Source organism: Typha latifolia, chromosome 1 (assembly GCF_019914945.1).
Source record: "Typha latifolia isolate L0001 chromosome 1, TyphaL0001v2, whole genome shotgun sequence".
In the NCBI taxonomy this organism is placed as follows: Eukaryota; Viridiplantae; Streptophyta; class Magnoliopsida; order Poales; family Typhaceae; genus Typha; species Typha latifolia.
The window spans coordinates 21,276,827-21,295,804 of NC_133086.1; the positions used below are offsets into that span (position 1 = coordinate 21,276,827).

Below are 18,978 nucleotides of genomic sequence, written 5' to 3' on the forward strand. Positions count from 1 at the left end.
GAATAGGAAAAAGTAACTGCAAGGAATATGCACTTTGTTCCCTTATATATTAAAGCAAACCATTACAGCTTAGCTACACAAAAAGGAAAGTCGCACTCCAAGGACTAAATATATATTGAAGGCCTGCTAACAAAATGCAATATGGAGAAAGGCATCTCTATCATCACAGAAAACAATATGGCAGGTTGCTTTCGCCCAGAAACTTCAACTACTGATACCACATGGGCAGGAACCTGGTTGAGCGACCTCACGCAGACAATTTGTCTGGTTTAAAGTCCAAAATTGCAAAGTGGCAGGAACTCCATTTCAGTATCCACGTACTTTGTCCACAGGTGCTTATATTGGTTCATAGCAACATCAAGCCATGGCTTCATGTTCCCATTGAAATGTATGACAGCAGCATTGCGAATCTCCTCCGGGCTAATACTTGGGTTGTAACCAAGCCCCATCACATGCCATGACTTGTCCAGCGGTTTTGTAGTTGTATAAAATGAAATCAGTCCTGCTGGAAGCACAGATCCTGGGTTCCATAACAATCCATCCGCATTCTGCCAAAACAACAGCAAAGATAAGACGTCAAATTGGTGCGAGCTCTGCTAAGATAAAGTATCACTAACGCAAATATGGTAATTATATAAGAAAAATAATGAGGAACAAAAAGAGAACATAATAAATACTTCTATGTGCCAAGTGCCAAAACGTAGCATGGACTTTACATGACAAATTGTGAGAGGTACAATAAGAAAGTGAAGATCTTAAAAGTACAGTCAGAAAAAATGGGCTAGGTGGATACATGGTAACAACTAAGTAGTGGAAGTTGAACCCACAATCCTTTCAATTTAATTTACTTAAGAAGATAGGTGCTATCCAATTTGGAAATCTCTGCACCTTTTGTTGTTTGTGCTGTTGACTTATTGGGGGTATTTCTGGTTCTGTACATGTTTGTTACAATAAACAGAATGAGATGCTTTCCATGCCAATCGAGAAGTTATGAGAGAAAAAGTCTCAGATTTTAATCTGCTATACAGGAAGCAGCATTTGAAAATGTTTAAAGACAACACATCATACATCAAATCAACGATGGCCATGCCATAGACAGAATCGTGCCAGCTGGGACCACCGGCCGGCTTGGACGTAAGTGGAGAAAAAAGGTAACGAGTACTCACCTTCGCCTTCGCCTTCGCCGATCACTGCTAGATTCAGATCCACAACTTAAAATTTTAACCGATAACCTCCCCATCTCTCTCTTTCTCTCTCTCTTGATCTTTCTTCCTCCACCCTCGGGTTAGAGCACTTGATGCGAGCTCGGGCGACAGCGAAAGGTAACTCGACTACGAGATCGATGGTGAGCGGCGAAGCTATTAGGAGGAGTGCTGTGCAGCACCCCTCGTGCCACGTGCCGGTATGCCACCGGACGACAAGTGCCGATCGACATGACCCGTGCCGGTCAACACGGCCATCCATGCATCAAATTGTAGGGTGATAGGTGTAAGCTTACCAAATTTAAATATACCTCTAGGTGCTCTATAGACCATAATGACCTCATGTACTGCAAATTTTCGGCTTAAACAAGATCCATGGATTACAAGATCAAGAGTAGGATCAACAAAACTAGCTAATTTTATATGGAATCAAGGCTAATGTATGTATAGCCTAGTACGAAAGAGTTACGAGTGAAGAAATAGGATTATAGGGCTTGTGCTCACGATAAGAAGGAAACAGGAGCTTCAACCAAGACAACTACCATAACATTAAAGACAGAAAAAGAGTAGGTTGAGGACTGCCTTAAATAGCTCAGTTAGTGCAACAATTTTTATCTGTACAAATTAGTAAGCAGCTACTGGTAGTAGAATAAAACAACTTTAAGATATAAAGGCTTAAGATTCAGCCAGTGAGAGCAAACAAAATTGACACAAATGCAGCAGGCTCAGTTAGAGTTTTGGAAATCATTGGACTTTAAGAAATCATATGCACTTAGAAGACGGGCACTCACCAAGCTCTGGTACCGGTGGAATTGCTCTGTGCACTGTGCGGTCCTCCAAGCATCGAGATCGAACACATTCACCCCATATGCCCAAGCACACGCCCGTGGATTGAACTGCTCTTTCACCGCCGAATGCGAGAAATTAAGGTACCTGCGGTATCTCCTGAATCCCCCAAAGCATGTTTCCACTGCCCCGTTCACCCTCTCATCCAGATCTACCCTCCACAACGGCGCCAAATCCTTCTGCACTACCACATCATCCTCCAAGTACACTATCCTCCTCAGCTTCGGAAAAATCTCGGGCAAGTAAAACCTGAGATGCTCCAGTAGCGCCACATCCCTCTTTCCTTCCTCGATCTGCCGCACCACCGGTGAGTAGGAAGAATTCAAGAACCCGAATTCTGCAACTGATCTCACCTCCACGTGCGCTCCGGCCGTTGGCGGCCGCTTTGTGAACCAAACCTGCATTGCCGATAGGTACATCGGGTCGGTGATGACATGGAAGACGTGTTTCCACGGCTCGGCGGCATTCTTGATCGCAGAGTTGATGACTACAGAGACGGCGATGATGTTGTCGGAAAAGATGGCATAGTGGAAGAGGTCAGGGTTGGAGAATTCGGCGGCGGGGAAAGAGGGGGGACGGTAGGATTCCGGGTGAGCGATGTGGTCCTCCATTAAGCGCATGGCCAGGCAATGAAGACTCTTGGGGGTGGATCCGGCGGCGATGCGACCCGAAAGATCCCGAAGCTTCTTGGCGCGGTGGAGCTGCTCGTGCACAGCGAAGATGGTGTCGCGAAGCTTCTGGATCTTGAGCTGGGTGTCGAAGGACTCCTTGGACTCGGCCACGAGCTGCCGCGCGAACTTGACGCGGTCCTTGGTTTCCTTCTCAATGGGGCGGAGGGAGTCCTCGTCGGAGGAGAGCGAGTCGAGGCGGGAGGCGAGAGAGGAGAGGGAGGCAGAGAGGTCCTCGAAGACGGTGAGCTGGCGGGAGGCGTCAAGCTTCTGGCGGCGGGCGAAGGCGGCGTACGCGGCGACGAGCGCGGCATGGTCAGCGGCCTGGCGGCGGATCAGGTCGAGGCGGGTGCGAAGGGGGTCGGACTCGAGGGCTGAAAGGTAGGTGCGGCGGCGGACGGCGGCTGCGGCGAAGGAGGCGGCGGAGGAAGATGACGAATCGGAGTTGGAGGAGGAGAGGAGGGCGGAGAGCGCAGCAAGGGAGAGGAGTGTGAAGGAGGCGGAGATGAAGACGCGGTAGGTGAAAAAGGCGCGGATGCTGCCCATCGGGCGGAACGGGCGGCCTCCCGCCATTGATCGGGGTATATGCTGTTCAGGGACCCAGCAGCGGATCTGGCGATCGCTGTTAGTTTGCGGTATCGATCGCCATACTGAGAGAGGTGTTCTGTTTCTCTCTCTCGGCAGCGGTGGTGACGAAGAGAGTGGGAAAGTAGCAGTGGAGAGTGAGTAAGGGTGCGATCTCGGTCCTCTTGGATGAATGGATGATGGTTACAGGATCCGGTTGTTTACAATTAAAGTGCTTGCCGACGGGGGAATAGATCAGGGCCGTTGGATGTCAAATGATTGATGCTTGATTGGTGGACGGATATAAAACGCGTTGAATGAAGCACATAGTGACAATAAACTGCGTCTTTGTGATGTTACTTGCGTCCTGCGTATGAATTAGGCACGCATAGTTGTTGCTTGGCCTTCAAATGGTTATTTGGGATAATTTTATTTAGATATTCCAAACTAATTCTATTTTTATTTTTAAAATTATTGTTCATATATATATATAGCCCTCTTAAAAATATTACAAATTGTGACGTCTTTGACATAATAAAATATGAAAAAGATGAAAACGCCTCTCTATATTATTATTTCTTCTTCTTTTTTGAAAAAAATTAGATAAAGATTAAAAGATTTACTCATATGAGTCACGTGATATTATAAATGAAAAACGTAACGAAAAACCACCAAATGAGAAATTTGAGGGGTTATATATAGTTTATAAAATTTATATGTATAAAATGATTAAGGAGTGTGTGTAAATAAGTATTTAAAATAATTATTTCTAATTATTTCTCATAATAATTTCACACACAACGTTGCAGTTTGAAAGGATAAATAATTTGAGAGTCACATACACGATCTACTTTGACATAGAATACAGGGAAAGTCCGGGTTAGATACAATCGTACAAAATTGATATGAATTATTGGGGGTCCATAATCTAGAAGTTTCTTTATGAATTTTCACTATGCTTACTGAAAACTTATTATTTGCCAAGATATTTGCGAGTTTGTTCTCAGCCATTGTTGTCTGATATTTAAACTATGAATTACTGGCAGGTATTCAGACTTTCAACCTCTTAAAGGAGTATTGAATAAATGCAATCCATTCTTATCATATTTTTATTTTAGATCACCAAAAAATAGATCCATAGCTAGATTTTGATAATGAGTCTAATGATAATTATAATAATCTAAATAATATTTTAATAGGAATTATTATATTTGAAATTTATTTTTATTTAAATTTGAAAATTTTCTGATAGCATAACTATATATTAGTTTCCTTTAAATTAAAGAAAAAAAAAATTAGCATCGAACCGACCTACTTAGCCATATTGGTTGCAAGTAACCAAGCGCGTTCGACATCCGAGAGAACCCGACCGCGCCATCGTCCACCTTAACCAGCCTCTTCCTCTTTTCCTCCGTCGAGCCCGCCACTCGCGCCAGTGGAAGCTGGAGCGAGCGGGAGAGAAGGAATCGTCAAGAAACCCGACTAATTTTCTCCTCACATTGATCCGAGGTATTCTTCTCGATCTCATCAAGATATCGTCAATACGAAATTCTTCTTTGATAGAGAACTCGCTAGAGCTTTCCTCTTCTTTTGGTTTCTTGGAATCTATCGTTTCTTGGACGATGCGATGCGTCGGTTTGGCGATCGGTTTGTAGATGACGTTCTTATACGTGAGCTTACTCGGATCTTATGGGATTTTGACAATATCGGTAGCATATTACTTCTTGAGTCCAAATGCGGTGTTATACTTGGAATTAGTCTGTTCTTGGACGACGTGATGCGTTGCTTTGACGATCTTTGTGGACGAAATGGCGTTCTTGTATACGATCTTAGTCGGACATTTAACTGAGCTGCTAGTATAACTGTTGTGACCGAGATGATGGATGTCGTCTGGAAACTTTGGGGGAATTGAACTATATCCGTAGCATACTACATATTGAAACCACGTGCGGCATGGTCAGTCTCGTGAGTTCTTTGGTATCTGAGATGTGCACTAGACAAGGTGCATGTGGATGACATGAAAACAATGTAATGAAAATGTTCTAATAGGATATGTCAATGTAAGAGAACCTTACTAATCAAGAACATCATTGAATTGCAAATTTCCTAGAGTATGATTCAACAGATAGGTTTTCTTATGGAAATGTGGAAGTAGGAAAGTTGAGACAAAGTTGATTAAAGTAATGGAGAAAGATCTATATATATATATATATATATCTTGGAATAGATACTGAATTAAACATTCATGACACTTTTGTAATTGATGAATATCTTGCTGTCCCACAAAGTTAATTTATATTACTTATTTGCTAGTAATCCATCCGAATTAAATTTCTGAAGTAAGAAGGGTTTAATTCATTTACTAAGTTTTTTGAATTCGGTAAATATCTCACTGTCTTTCAGAGTTAATTTTTACTGCCGTTGCAAATAAATGATCAAAATCAATTTTCTGATGTAAGAAGCATTAATTGATTCACTAAGATATGCATCTAGATATAGAGATTCTAAATGATCAAAATCAATTTTCTGAAGTAAGAAGGGTTAATTCACTATGAACTCATTAAGGCTCAAAATTCAGGAGAAAGATAGTGGTTACTGGATTGGTGATTCTATGGAAACTATTTTGGGCCTTTTATGTTTGTGCTGTAACCTTTAGTTCCTTACTCCCTTAGGTTCTGCATCTATAACTTCTACTTTTTATTTTCTGTTGTGCAGGTTGATGATCTTGGGTTGTTCTACCATCTTTGCGAAGCTATTCTGTTCTTTGAGGGATGGCCTTTGCTTCTCCAACCAATGGTGTTAGTTTCATAGGTGCACAACATGGCTTGCATTATACTAGGCAGTCGTCTCTATATGGTTTCATTTGTGCCAGACCTACAGAATCTGAGAGGAAGAGTAGAAATCTATCCTTCACAATGGATGTAAGAGCTGGTGCTGCAAAGACAGAGATAGACTTTAAAGATCCGAATTGGAAACAACACGTCCAGAAAGATTGGGATATGCGCTTTAATTTGCCGCATCTTAAAGATATTCTTGATGTGAAGCCAGCACCAACTACGTTTTCTCTCAAGAAAAGCAGGTGCTTTGATCCTCTTCTCCAGCTTTTCTTTCTCCATTCACTTTTCCCTCCAAGCTAAATAATGTTTCTCTCAGTTGTTGTATTCAATCATTACTTAACTGCTTACTTGTTACATATGCTAGTATGAATGTTATTTAACAGTAATGTCATTTTAGTCTGATGGGAGACATTATTTTCCTTTCTGATAGAATTCTTCGAGGAGATTCTTATGGTGCATCAGTGGATGCGTGGAACAGCTATGTGAATAATGATGACAGGGCACTACTGAAGGTTTGGTATTGTTGGCATATTGTACATTGACTGTGTATTAGTGTAGTCTGCTACACCAGTCAACTATATATCAATTAAACTCCTATTTTGCATTTCTAAGAGTGATAAAGTTATCAAGATTGAAGTTTTCTAACTATATAAAACGAATATACGACCCTTGTTAGTTGCCATTTTTAGCATCATAAATTGCAGTTGTTTTATAAAGAAATGTTCACACCATCAAACCTTGTTCTAACTTTTGCAGCTCAAGTTCATGTTTAATTGTTCAGCAAGTATTTCCAATCCTCTTGACATCTTTCGTCCACATTCCTAAGGTTTCCACTCTTCACAGATCTTCTGTGACATACTTGAGAAACCTATTTTTATCGGGGATTTCTCATATTCCATTATAGCAGTCCAAACCATCGCACAAAGTTCTTGGATCACTTTAGTTATCAATAATATAATTCCTGCGGCTAATTGCTTGTACCTCATGGTTCTGTTGCATGCCCATCTCAACATATCATTGCTGAATTTAACTCTTTTACTTGGTGATTTTTATGAGCCAGCATTTTATAAGCATCAGGCAATCATGGGCTTTTTACAACGTCCACCAATATTGTATTCCTTTTTCTACACTAAATAGTTTTGTTGATGTAAATACTTGATAAGCCAAGTAAATTCAGGGGTAGGCAATTAATACTAAAATATTGCCGATTGAGATGTTATGGTATTTTGCTCAGGTTTAGAAATTAAATGGATTAGCCCTTGATGACTTATTTTAACTTCACAGTCTATCTATGTGACAGAGAAAATGTGTTGCTACTCTAGCTCATTCAGATATGGTTACATTTGACAGATATCCTCACACCTGTATCATATAGTTCACTGTGGTGACAGCATATTTGTTAACCTGATTGATGATAAATTGTGTGCAATTTGATGCTTTTGACTTCTTGATTGACCAAGTTGTTTTTTTTGTTTTTTGTTTTTTTTAGATATATATTTTTGGAGTTTTATGTCACATGCACAATATTGTAGTTGCCATTCAAATCTTAAACTGGTAAAAGAAAAGGGGCTATCTATACCTTTAAACTTCAAATGACACATTAGTACATTACTGTATTACACTATTGCATCTTTTCTTCGATGAATAGCTGACACTATAAGGTTCTGTTTCCTTCAGGTGATAAAGTTCTCTTCGCCTACTTCTGCTGGAGCTGACTGCATTGATCCTGATTGTAGCTGGGTGGAGCAATGGTATGATTATTAGCACATTGTAACATTTTAGACATAGCATGTGAGCTGTTTGCTCTTGAAATCCAGTGAATGTTTAACGCCTTCATGCATGCTTGGCTTATTTTGTCTTCCTATATGATCAGCATATATTTACTTTCTCTCTGGAGTCCCTTGCTTTATGCATCTTTAGGTTTGTGACACATGGTGTCAAAGCCCTTCAAGATAATTAGTAATTAGTGTGTAACACTGATAAATGGTATTAAATATGTTGCTATTATCTTAAAAAATTACTTATAATGATCTTTCCATAGGGTGCATCGTGCAGGGCCACGTGAGCAAATATATTATGAACCTGACGAAGTAAAAGCTGCAATTGTTACTTGTGGAGGGCTATGTCCTGGTCTGAATGATGTCATTAGGCAGGTTGGTGGTGTCTCTTAGCAATATTCAGTTGCTATCTTAATCTAATCACACATTTCCAGTTTTGATATTTAATAGGATTTGATGCATGTTCTACTGGTACAAAAATGGACAATAGATCATGCTGGTTGATTCTTCTGATCTGCTCTATGCGAAAATTTTTGAATGCTGAAGTGCCAAAATTTCTAGTTCCTATAAACTTTTGGTGTATGAGAGCTGTTGGTGACAAAAGGAACTTGTTTCATGGAACCTATGATTCAGGATGCAACAGGACATGGAGCGCTGTATATTGTTTATCCTGTGCTACATTTATCATGAAGTACTAGATATGGGTTATCTAATAGTTGATACTTTGATGTGGAGTTAATAATCAAAGTTGAGTTTCTTTGGCATCTCGTTTTGATCTTTATTACCTGGAAGCAAGCAAGTTTGCAGAAACACAGAGAACTTCAATATGTACTCCTGCACATAATTAGTAGCCTTCAGGCTTCAAACATTACCAAAGATATGTATTAAAGCACCACACAGTTACCAAAGAATTATAGATTTCCTGTAAGTATGTCTTTCAAGTGGAAAAGAGATATTATACCAATGAAAACAATGATATTGTTTTTAAAGAAATTGGTAGCTGGTTTTGGCACATTGTTTTGGCCAATGCTGTTAAAATAGCTGTGTAGATAACTTGGCTTGTCTAGATATGTTTCTTTTATTAGAAATAAACCATGATTTATTTTCTCCTATAGCTTCTGCCTGGCTGTCAAATTATCTGGTGACATCTTTGGTGAAAATAGTTGATTGGTCGACTTATAGAGCTAAATGGCACTTCTTTTAGATCACAAATCATTGTGAGAAGTGTCTTGTTTTTGGGCTTGCAGATAGTATTCACCCTTGAAATCTATGGAGTTAAGAAAATTGTTGGCATCCCTTTTGGCTATCATGGATTTTTCGAAAAAAGTTTGGAAGAAATACCGGTGAGGACAATCTCCTTATAAACTCTACAGTGCTCATGGTTTTGCATTATGTTCAAATCATTCTCAACAAAATCTTCCTTGGTGCCATATTCCAAGCTTTCACGTCAAGTTGTTGAAACCATAAATCTTGCTGGTGGAAGTCTGCTAGGAGTTTCTCGTGGAGGGGCCAGCACTAGTGAGATTGTAGATAGCATTCAGGTACTTTCATTGACCCACTGCTTGACATGCAAGATTTTGAGCTTTTACTGGTTATGGCTTTTTGACTTTGATAAAGTCATCTTTTGTGGGCTGATTTTTTTATTAGGCTAGGGGAATTAATATGCTTTTCATACTTGGCGGAAATGGTACACATGCAGGGGCAAATGCTATACATAATGAGGTATTCTTATCTATCATTTTGTATTTTTTAGGATATCATTTCGTCTCATACATTTAAGGTTTAAGCTGATTACACTCAATTTATAATATCTCATAGCTATTATCTTTCGCGGATCATTTAAAGGTTATATTATAAGGTTATAGTCAACAATCAGTTGCTCAACTTATTGGACAAAAGTTTTCTTTTTCCCTTTTTTGTTGTTCTTAATGATATCTAGACTATAGTGTTCGCATTTAGAGGTAAATGCTGTACACATTGAGGTACTTATTCATTTTTTTTCTTTTGCATTTTTGACATACTTTTCTCTGAGTATACTGAATTTGCCATAAGTAATTACCTACAGTCAACAATCATTAGCTCCATCTCTAGTTCAACGCTACAATTCTGTTGTTCTTTTAATTTTTGATTTTTTATGACATCTAGACATTAGTGCAGTCACCATTAAACAATATTTGATCTTGATGTCAGTGTTATGCTCATATCTGACTGTTAATGCATGTAGTGTCGCAAGAGAAGACTGAAAGTGTCAATAGTGGCTGTTCCAAAAACGATTGACAATGACATACTTCTGATGGATAAGACATTTGGCTTTGATACTGCTGTAGAAGAAGCTCAACGAGCAATCAATTCTGCATATATAGAGGTAAGTTACTGCTATCTGCCCTTAGAGTGTCTATCGGTTTACCAATTGACTTAGAAAGGGGGAAGGGGTGCGAATTGGGAAGTGGAATATTATTTATATTCTGGTCTTTGGATTTTGTATCATCCCTTTTCTATTACATTTAGGCACGTAGTGCATATCATGGCATTGGATTGGTGAAACTGATGGGAAGAAGCAGTGGCTTCATAACCATGCATGCGTCACTTTCCAGTGGGCAGATAGACGTTTGTCTCATACCCGAGGTTTGTAGACTTGTATTTTCACGGAATTTCTAGAACTTTCTATCTTCATTTGCAGATAATTGCATAATATTCAATTCAAGGTACCTTTCACATTGGATGGAACATATGGTGTCTTAAGGCACCTTGAGAATTTGTTGGAATCTAAAGGATTTGCTTTGATATGTGTTGCTGAAGGTGCAGGACAAGTGAGTAAGCGATGTTATATGACTGTTTGATTTCTTGAATTTCATATGCACAAGAATGTTTGCATGTATCATAAATATATGATTTCTTCTTCTTTTTTTCTTGCTCTTGTGGATATTTCTTTTCAGGATTTATTGCAAAAGTCAAATACGACAGATGCATCAGGAAATGTGGTACTTAATGATATTGGTGTCCACATTCAACAGAAGGTGTGCGTCTCATTAAACTCTTGTATCCTTCTAATAAAAGATCTTTGAAGGCATTTGGTTGAAAAGAAGTTTGTAACTTTGTATACATGCTTAACAGTAGTAGAGTGGTGTGCAAGTAAAAACACTTTCTTTATAAGTTTCTATTTAGGGAAGTAAAACATGATTATTCTTCTTATTAGTTGTTGATCTCAATACGAGTCCATTTTTAAGCGTGGCATATTATTGTTGTTTTCCCTCACCAAGGCTTACTTGTTGATCACTTGTTATGAAGTTTATAAGTGACGATTGAGAATTTTGTCATTAGATTTCAAGCCAGTTGGCTGGTGGAGTTGTCTACACTGTTGCATGTTTTATTCATGCAAAAGAAAAGTGCCTCTATGAGGTTAAAGAGTATAGAAAATGGAGAAAGATTACACCTTCAATTTAGGGAGTTATTTTCATATCCAAGACATTACGAGGGTGAGAAGAGGACAATCTGGAAGTAAATATCAATGAAAAAGCTATTATTTGACACGAATGTTTTAATGTGGTATTTAATATCTAAAGCTCCCCTTAAAGTGCTCCCAGCTTCCATAATAGCATTTGTATCTATTTACTGATATATCTATGAAAGATTTATATAAAATTTCATGTTTGGACACTGCAGACCCATTTTCGCTGCTGCATTCCTTTGAGCTATTAAGTATTAACCATCTTATAAGTGACTTGGAATTTTCCTGGCGATACGGTGGTGACACCGGGCATATCTCTTTACAGATTAAACAGCATTTCAGGGATATTAATGTTCCAGTGGATGTGAAATATATTGATCCAACTTACATGATCCGAGCTTGTTGTGCCAATGCATCAGATGCGATCCTCTGCACTGTACTTGGACAGAATGCTGTAAGAATCACTCTTCACCTGACATGCCTCCAATGTCTGTATTCTTCTTCCAAAAGAAAGAATCAATATGCAAGTGCATGATAGGAAGTTTGTCCCTAGCCATTTATTTTATTGCTATCATGGCCTACTTATTTGTGAACCCATGTACCTTTCCTCCTTTAGAGAACTGTGCAGCATGAGGCATCAGTCACTCTTCGATTGGATGCGTCGAAGAAAGAGGAAGCTGACATGATATATATGAATTTGTTCTCTGTTTCTACCTTTTTCTACAAATAATCTCTTCAAACATGTATTTGTCTATTTGAATCTGGATTTTATTGCTTAGGGCTGGAAGAAGCCATGCTGGAAAAGTAGTCTTTTAGTTAATGCTCGATGCGCACAGCTGCATTATTCTGTGTCCATGCGTTGAGCAGAAGCTGAAAACAATATCATGATATGTGCAGGTTCACGGTGCATTTGCTGGATTCAGTGGCATCACAACGGGCATCTGCAACACCCACTATGTCTATCTTCCCATTCCAGAGGTCATTACATCTCCAAGATTTGTCGACCCTAACAGCAGAATGTGGCACCGATGTCTTACATCCACTGGCCAACCCGATTTTCACTGATCAATCAGCCAATCTATCAACTCTTGTACAGTGACCAAATTATTTTTGTTGTTGTAACTACCTTGCAATGCGAGAAATATAAAAATCTCTTACGTTTTAGAAGTCCTTGACAGAAAGTAATTATGAATCTGTCTGTCCTAGGACTTCATCAAATATACAAATCCACTTCCCATGAGGGGGAGGCGAAGCAGGGAAGTTAAGTACACAAAGGAAAGAGGGTAAGGAAGGACGTGGCTGGAGAAGGCTTCTGGTTTATGTGAAGTAAAGTGGTTTGGTATAGTTTGCTTGGTATAGTTTGCTTAAGAAATAAAGTGAATTTTAGAATAAGTATTTCTCTTTGTTATTTCTAAAATAAAATTTTTATTTTTATATTTACTTGTATTTTAGAATAAGAGTGATAATTATTTTTGATGTAATATAAAGTGAATGAAAAAGATGAAAAATATTTTTTTAATTTTTTATGAAATTATTATAAATATTTTTTAATGTAATTTAAAATAGATTGGTGGGATAAATTTTAAGGGTAGAATAGTAATTAGATTGGTGTGTGGTATAAAATGTAATTTTGCCGAATAATATTTGTATTTTAGAATGGGGTTATTATATTATTATGATATTTAGCTATTATACTGGAATAAAAAGTTGTATTCTGAAATTGAAAAAAAATATATTTTTGAAGTGAACCGAGCTTATGGATATGCAAATGTATTAATATAGTGGTGCCTTGGGTAGTTTTTTGCTGCAAAATGGCTAAAACAACCTCAGTTCTTGCGACATATGTTTTAATATTCAAAGGAGAGATCAAGTTGTCTTGACATATTAAAAAACTGAAGGAAGGTAATATTGTGCAATTGTAAATAATTTCATGCCTCACTGCAGACCGCAAGGAGAAAGAGTTACCATCTCGAGCAAGGTTGTGTTAAGAGGTTAAAATCAGAATACACATAAGTTTGAAAACCAACCCATTAAGGAATTAATTCCTGTATTAGAACAACGGAGAACAAGAAATAAAGATGAAGGAGCTAGACTAGAAATGCCCAGATATATCAATCTAAGGGTACTAGATTTCTCCACATAATCGCAAGCAATGGTAAACTAATACATTCATAAAGAGAAATATACAAAATCATCAAATGTTTAATAAAAAAAAAAAAGAGAAAAACTAAGAGATGATAAAAATTATCACTAGTCAACAAAAAAATGACCTTGAAAAACTCAGTAAAAAAAGAAGAGATCCTATGCAGCCAAAATCACCGGCAAGGAGAGAATAAAAAACTCGCTGAATAACTACTTTCCGGATGGCCGAAATCAGCTTAGTGCAGGTAGCAGCATATAGCAGTCATTGGTTCCTTTACAACATTGTTACTACATCACGCTGCAGCTGTTTGGTTATTTTGTCCACCAACCCAGTATTGCTTCACAGCAAATAAAACCTTCTCAGAAACCATAGGGCCATCTTCATTGTCAACCAGTTTTGTGTTCCATCTCATGCCACTAACCATCCATTTCACCTTTAGCAAGATGTTGACATCATCACGCAATATAACTGTACCTTCCGGCCTCAAGATGCGGTCTATTTCTAAGAGTATATCGTCCATTTTACACCTGATTTCAGTTCATGAATAAATAAGTTAGATAACAAAACTTTCTACTCTCTCCATCTGTTTTTCTGGACCAAAGGAAATGTGAAGTTGAAAACTTACTTATCCTTGTACAACGTGAAAAGACCATTAGCATGGATGAGGTCGTAAGTCCGTGGATAAGTGGAGAAAGCCTCACACCTGAACCACCAAACAAAGCTAGTAAATACTGAGATAACAGCAAAACTTACACATTATAATATTACTAGACAGTAAAGTCACTAATTAAGCCAATCCATCACAAAATTTATATAAATTTTCCTGATATAAGTAATTTGTTTTGCAAACCAAAGAAACTTTAAGCAATTATAAAATAAACAATTTGTTGGTGTAAATTGCTTGTATCCATAAGGTAGAATTTAGTAATAAAAAATAGGTATATACATGTATAAGTACTATAAATAAAAGTCGTGGACAAATAGGTACATGACATGAGATACTTATGGAACTCTTTATCAGAAAGAAGTAATTGTAAGAAAAAGAAGAGCTAAATGGAAAAATAGCAAAGTTCATACCAGTCATGGTATATGCCAATCAACCCCCGTTCATATATGACCCCCAAAGTAGATTTCTCGGCAACAGTAGGTACGACATTCATTACCCACAATTTGGGGGATTCAATTGCTGCAGCAAAGCTGCCCAAACCTGCATTCATATCCATAATATTGCGATATCGTCCAATGTCAAGATATTTGTTGATTCTTTTATAAGCTTTAACATGCTTCTTCCATAATTTATTGTCCTTTCCATATGACTCAATTGAATACCCAGGAACCGAGCCACTAGCTATTCTAGGAGGAACTGCATTGAGCCTTTCTGGGAATGTCTGCAATACCCCTCCAGCGACCTCTTCGGAACTCATAACATCAGGAATAGGTGTCACACATGCCTCCATCTTCTTGTTCCTAATGTCACGAGAGTGATGAGAAAACAATGGAATAGGAAAAGAATAATCAAAATAACGGATGCAACATATTATGAACAATTGGAAACTTAAATAAAGACCTATAATAGCTGTTATGCAGATAAGCTAATATCAGTTGAATGCCAATAGTCTCATATGGAGGAATATAGCAAGTACACAGTGCATCATTAATGGAAATATTTCTCATAAATGTGTTAAATTTTGAGACTACACTGATGGCGCTTAAAGAAAAGAAATCAATTCTCCTTACTGGAACAAGCTCAATAGGTTTTAAGAGCAAATAAAAGAGCATCTAGGGTATCATAGTTTTAAAATGTCATAGACTAACTAGGGCAGTAAAATTGGTTATTAAGGACCTTGTATTTTTTATAATTGAATAGTAAGTGTCGCTTCCAGTGGAAAAGCATATATATATATGGCCTACTTTATTATAAACTCTACTTAATCGCTTTTTAAGAGCACCCAATACATGACCTCAGGAGCAACGGATCAGCAGATTAAAGTGGGCATCTCAGTTCTGAATGTTTCGTTCTTTAGGTTGATAAAGTAAAAAAAGAAAAGATTAAAGTGAGTTTCTTGATGGCATAATCAAAATCAAGTAAGCATAATGGAGATTTCCACGTTAAATATATGCTTATCCTTCTGTATGAGATGACTTGTGCAAGTTCTCAAAAGGATAAAGGAGAAGATCTATGGTGGGGACTGGAAAGAGGACCACGTGATTAATTTTAATACACACTTTTGTATCTGTAAATTCAGATTAAGATGAATAACTTCCTAAATAGCATGAGACGATCAATTTACTAACAAATGTCAAATAATCACCAAGATTCTTATGGGCGGCAGAATTGGTTCACAAGGATATAGTATACAACTCTTAAGACCAACTGACCAAGAGAGAGGGTGTAGTAGTAGTAGTACTTGATAGCTTCTACCAGGTTTTTCACCAGTACTCACAGTGCAAGAGCATGAACATTAGGCCTCAACAAGGTAAGGGCAAAAGCATTCTAGCAGGTTGCTGAGGTTTATATGTACAGCATGAAGATATTTCAGATGGAGCAGTAGATTAACGGATTCTATCAAGTCATATGCTGACAATCCTTACCAGGCATTCTAGTATTGTGTTTGTGAGGTCTTAGCATCACATTTTATACTTTAGCTTTTTCATAAGATAATATGCAATATTTCTGTCATAAGAAATCTCACAGCACGACACTCTTATTCAGACTGCCTACTCTGGGCATTTATCTGGCACATTCAGTAAATATGTTGGGATATTATAGAAATCCAATGCAAGTAAAAAAATATACCAGATATCATATGAGTCGATTGATTCACAAATGCTAACACGGGCTTCATCATGCCTCCCAGGACAAGAATCAGTGTTTATGCTCTTCCTCCAGATAGCAATCTCACCTTCCTCAGATACCTTTTCCCAGCATAGAAGTTCAGCAATCTCTTCAATCTTCCTCTGTTCACCCTCAAGATCTTCCTCAGTTCGCTGCCATGCTTTGTAGTTGTTCTTCCAGTTAATAGGAGGGCCTGAAAGCACCCAGTATCCACCAGGCCTAAGAACTCTATCCACCTCCATCATGTATATTCCATCTAGAAAAGCGAACAACAGTTCTAGCATGAGAATTTGAGTAGTAGTTGCTAGAAAAGTAAGTGCTGACTAAACAAAAAAAAAAAAATCCTTCATTGTGAATAAACACTTTATTCTGACCCAACGAACAAATATAAGGTTAAAAATTGAACCTCACCATTTGCTCCCCATGGAATCAGACACCTTGAACAGTGAGCCATATCAAAGGCTCTAGATGGATATGGAAGCTTTATTGTTCCAAGCACACCGATAACTGCAGGCACACCTCTTTCAAGAGAAAACTGCACCTGCGCCTCATGCGAGTCCCTTGGTGCAAATGACATGGCCAAGACATTTCTCTTCAATAGGTAAGCTCCCCAGCTAGCAACCTGAAAATATTACATGATAAGTGAAAAATAAAGCAATCATCCAGCATAGGCAAGCCAACATCTCCTAAAGGGAAAAATGATGCCTACTTATCCAGAAGAAGATTATTTGTGGAATAAAAATTTTGATGAGCAAGGTTGCTATATACAATTTATAGAGTAGGCATAGAAGGATAAGAAAAGATGGCCTACCCCGCAACCAGTGTCCAATGCAGTTCTGACAGTTCCATTAGCAATTGGAATAACAGATGCCAGCTGGTCAATGTATGCATCTGCCCCTTGAGGAAACTGAGTTCCTCCACCAGGGAATCTAAAGATATTACCCTCGTACTGTACCCAGTTCTGAACAGCTTTCTCAACAGTCAAGCTCTTGTAAGGAACATTTGCATATGGGACAAAATCACGACTTTTTGGCCATGGAAATGGGGCAACATATCCTCTGGGTGCTGGTATAAGGCAATGAAGCTTTTCTTCTTCTGGTGGACAATGCCTCTCTCTGTAAATCATATTTTCTCTTGGAAAGGTCATTGCCCGCTCTTGATCTTGGCAAGGAGTATAATCAGTGTAGTGGTCATCACATGGTTCAAAGTTTTCAGCTGGTGTGTCATTAGGGCCTGCTCCACTATGATGAGTCTCAAAACTAAGGTTGGGCAAGATGGTGCAATCCGTTTGTTTTGTAATCTCAACGGCTATGCTATCCCCCTTTCCAAAACCACTCTTCTGCCATGCTCCAAGAATGTAGAAGAAGCAACACATAGCAATTATGATAAATATAGATACAGAACTTCTAGTCCTCTTGTCTGCTGAATTCCCCTTCATAGCCATAGTGCACCAGATAACAAACCTACTACATATCAGTTCAACAAAAGATCATTTGCAAGCCAGCTTTGTTCTGAATCTCACATCAAGAAGTGGGGCAAAAAGATCATTTTACAAAATATAAAAAATTTCTTTGCCAAGAAAATGAGTAACAATGTATATGCAGATTCCATGCACCTGCAAACTTTTTAAGAACATAAACCTTGCATGATTATTGCAACCACTTCAGAATACACCAAACAATATCACGCATATCATTCACTCAGATAAGCTGACACCTCGTAACAGAAGAGTAACAATTAATTAGTGAATTACCTTGATGATATACCAAGATAGAAGTATATCCAGAGCAAGTAAGAAAAATCAACTATTTACTTTCATGACAAGCAAATAAGGTAACAGCTTTTCCCTTTGATCCCCCTTACTGTTACATAGCTTTACTGATTGATAATTCGCTTCTCTATTAAGAAACTCACGATAAGTAGTCCCCTAGGGCTAAACTTTTTAAACTTATAAGTCTAAATAAAAGGTTGGTGCGATAAGCCCCACTTCAATTAATACCAAGAGGAAGTTTTAATTAGCAAGGAAACAATGAGCCAAAAAATTCCAACACTAAGATATGATCTAAAAGCACCATCCTTTTGAAATCCAACTGCATTTTTACCACATAACAAATATCAGCACTTCGAGATCAAACTTTCAATATCCCCTCCATCCAACCTGGCTCGAATTGCACTAAACAAAACAACGATCCGCGAACAAAAACCCACTATAAATCAACAAATCCAGTCTTCTAACACACCAAAGTCCAAAGATCACAACTTTTTACAATGGCGTCGATTTTCCTGCAAGATCCGAATGACACAACAGTCGCGCTACTGCATTCCCGTCAAGAAAAACGACCACTAGATCTAGCAGGCAAATTGAGCAAAAACCAAACAAAAATTCCACGAAACTCTCGAATCATCGAGGGGAATAAGAGGAAACGAAGTACTCAGAGGACGGCTCCTACGGATTGGAACGAATAGAGGTGGCAAGGATCGGTTCTCAGGTCCAGCAAAATCTACGAAACCCTCGAATCGCTAGTTCGTCGGCTCTGACTCCACGCCACTAGACCACTGTTTCCTTCTTTCTTTTTTGATTCCGCTGCTTCCTTTCTTTCGATCCAAGCCCAAAGTTTTAATAGCTGGAAGGATCCAACAGGCTATGTACGGATCC

General features: G+C 38.3%; 3 protein-coding genes across 11 annotated transcripts; 1 reads left to right on the forward strand and 2 right to left on the reverse strand.

The window, feature by feature from the left end:
- Positions 1-17: 17 nt before the first annotated feature.
- LOC140792045 (probable galacturonosyltransferase 9) lies at positions 18-3,505 on the reverse strand. The gene is made up of 2 exons (XM_073142845.1): positions 1,994-3,505; positions 18-548 (listed from the first exon to the last, which is right to left on the reverse strand). Exons 1-2 carry the CDS (start codon positions 3,287-3,289, stop codon positions 270-272), a joined length of 1,575 nt encoding a protein of 524 aa, XP_072998946.1. The 5' UTR covers positions 3,290-3,505; the 3' UTR covers positions 18-269.
- A 1,117-nt stretch (positions 3,506-4,622) lies between these two features.
- LOC140780297 (ATP-dependent 6-phosphofructokinase 5, chloroplastic-like) lies at positions 4,623-12,779 on the forward strand. Of its 2 annotated transcripts, XM_073125734.1 has the most exons (15): positions 4,627-4,789; positions 5,996-6,359; positions 6,548-6,629; positions 7,795-7,868; positions 8,159-8,270; positions 9,143-9,238; positions 9,335-9,436; positions 9,543-9,617; positions 10,120-10,260; positions 10,404-10,520; positions 10,601-10,705; positions 10,832-10,912; positions 11,669-11,797; positions 12,241-12,433; positions 12,550-12,779. In XM_073125734.1, the coding sequence occupies exons 2-14, from the start codon at positions 6,052-6,054 to the stop codon at positions 12,406-12,408; spliced, it is 1,590 nt and encodes a 529-aa protein (XP_072981835.1). In that variant the 5' UTR covers positions 4,627-4,789; positions 5,996-6,051; the 3' UTR covers positions 12,409-12,433; positions 12,550-12,779. The 2 variants fall into 2 exon arrangements, with proteins under 2 accessions (XP_072981834.1, XP_072981835.1); XM_073125733.1 differs by lacking the exon at positions 12,550-12,779 and having other exon boundaries at positions 4,623-4,789; positions 12,241-12,510.
- A 704-nt stretch (positions 12,780-13,483) lies between these two features.
- LOC140785986 (probable methyltransferase PMT2) lies at positions 13,484-18,915 on the reverse strand. 8 transcript variants are annotated; one of them, XM_073134169.1, is made up of 8 exons: positions 18,773-18,915; positions 17,938-18,031; positions 17,134-17,785; positions 16,734-16,944; positions 16,284-16,578; positions 14,564-14,953; positions 14,112-14,189; positions 13,484-14,013 (listed from the first exon to the last, which is right to left on the reverse strand). In XM_073134169.1, exons 3-8 carry the CDS (start codon positions 17,764-17,766, stop codon positions 13,779-13,781), a joined length of 1,842 nt encoding a protein of 613 aa, XP_072990270.1. In that variant the 5' UTR covers positions 17,767-17,785; positions 17,938-18,031; positions 18,773-18,915; the 3' UTR covers positions 13,484-13,778. The 8 variants fall into 8 exon arrangements, with proteins under 8 accessions (XP_072990270.1, XP_072990290.1, XP_072990284.1 ...); XM_073134189.1 differs by having other exon boundaries at positions 17,134-17,788; XM_073134183.1 differs by having other exon boundaries at positions 17,134-17,788; positions 18,755-18,914.
- Positions 18,916-18,978: the final 63 nt, after the last annotated feature.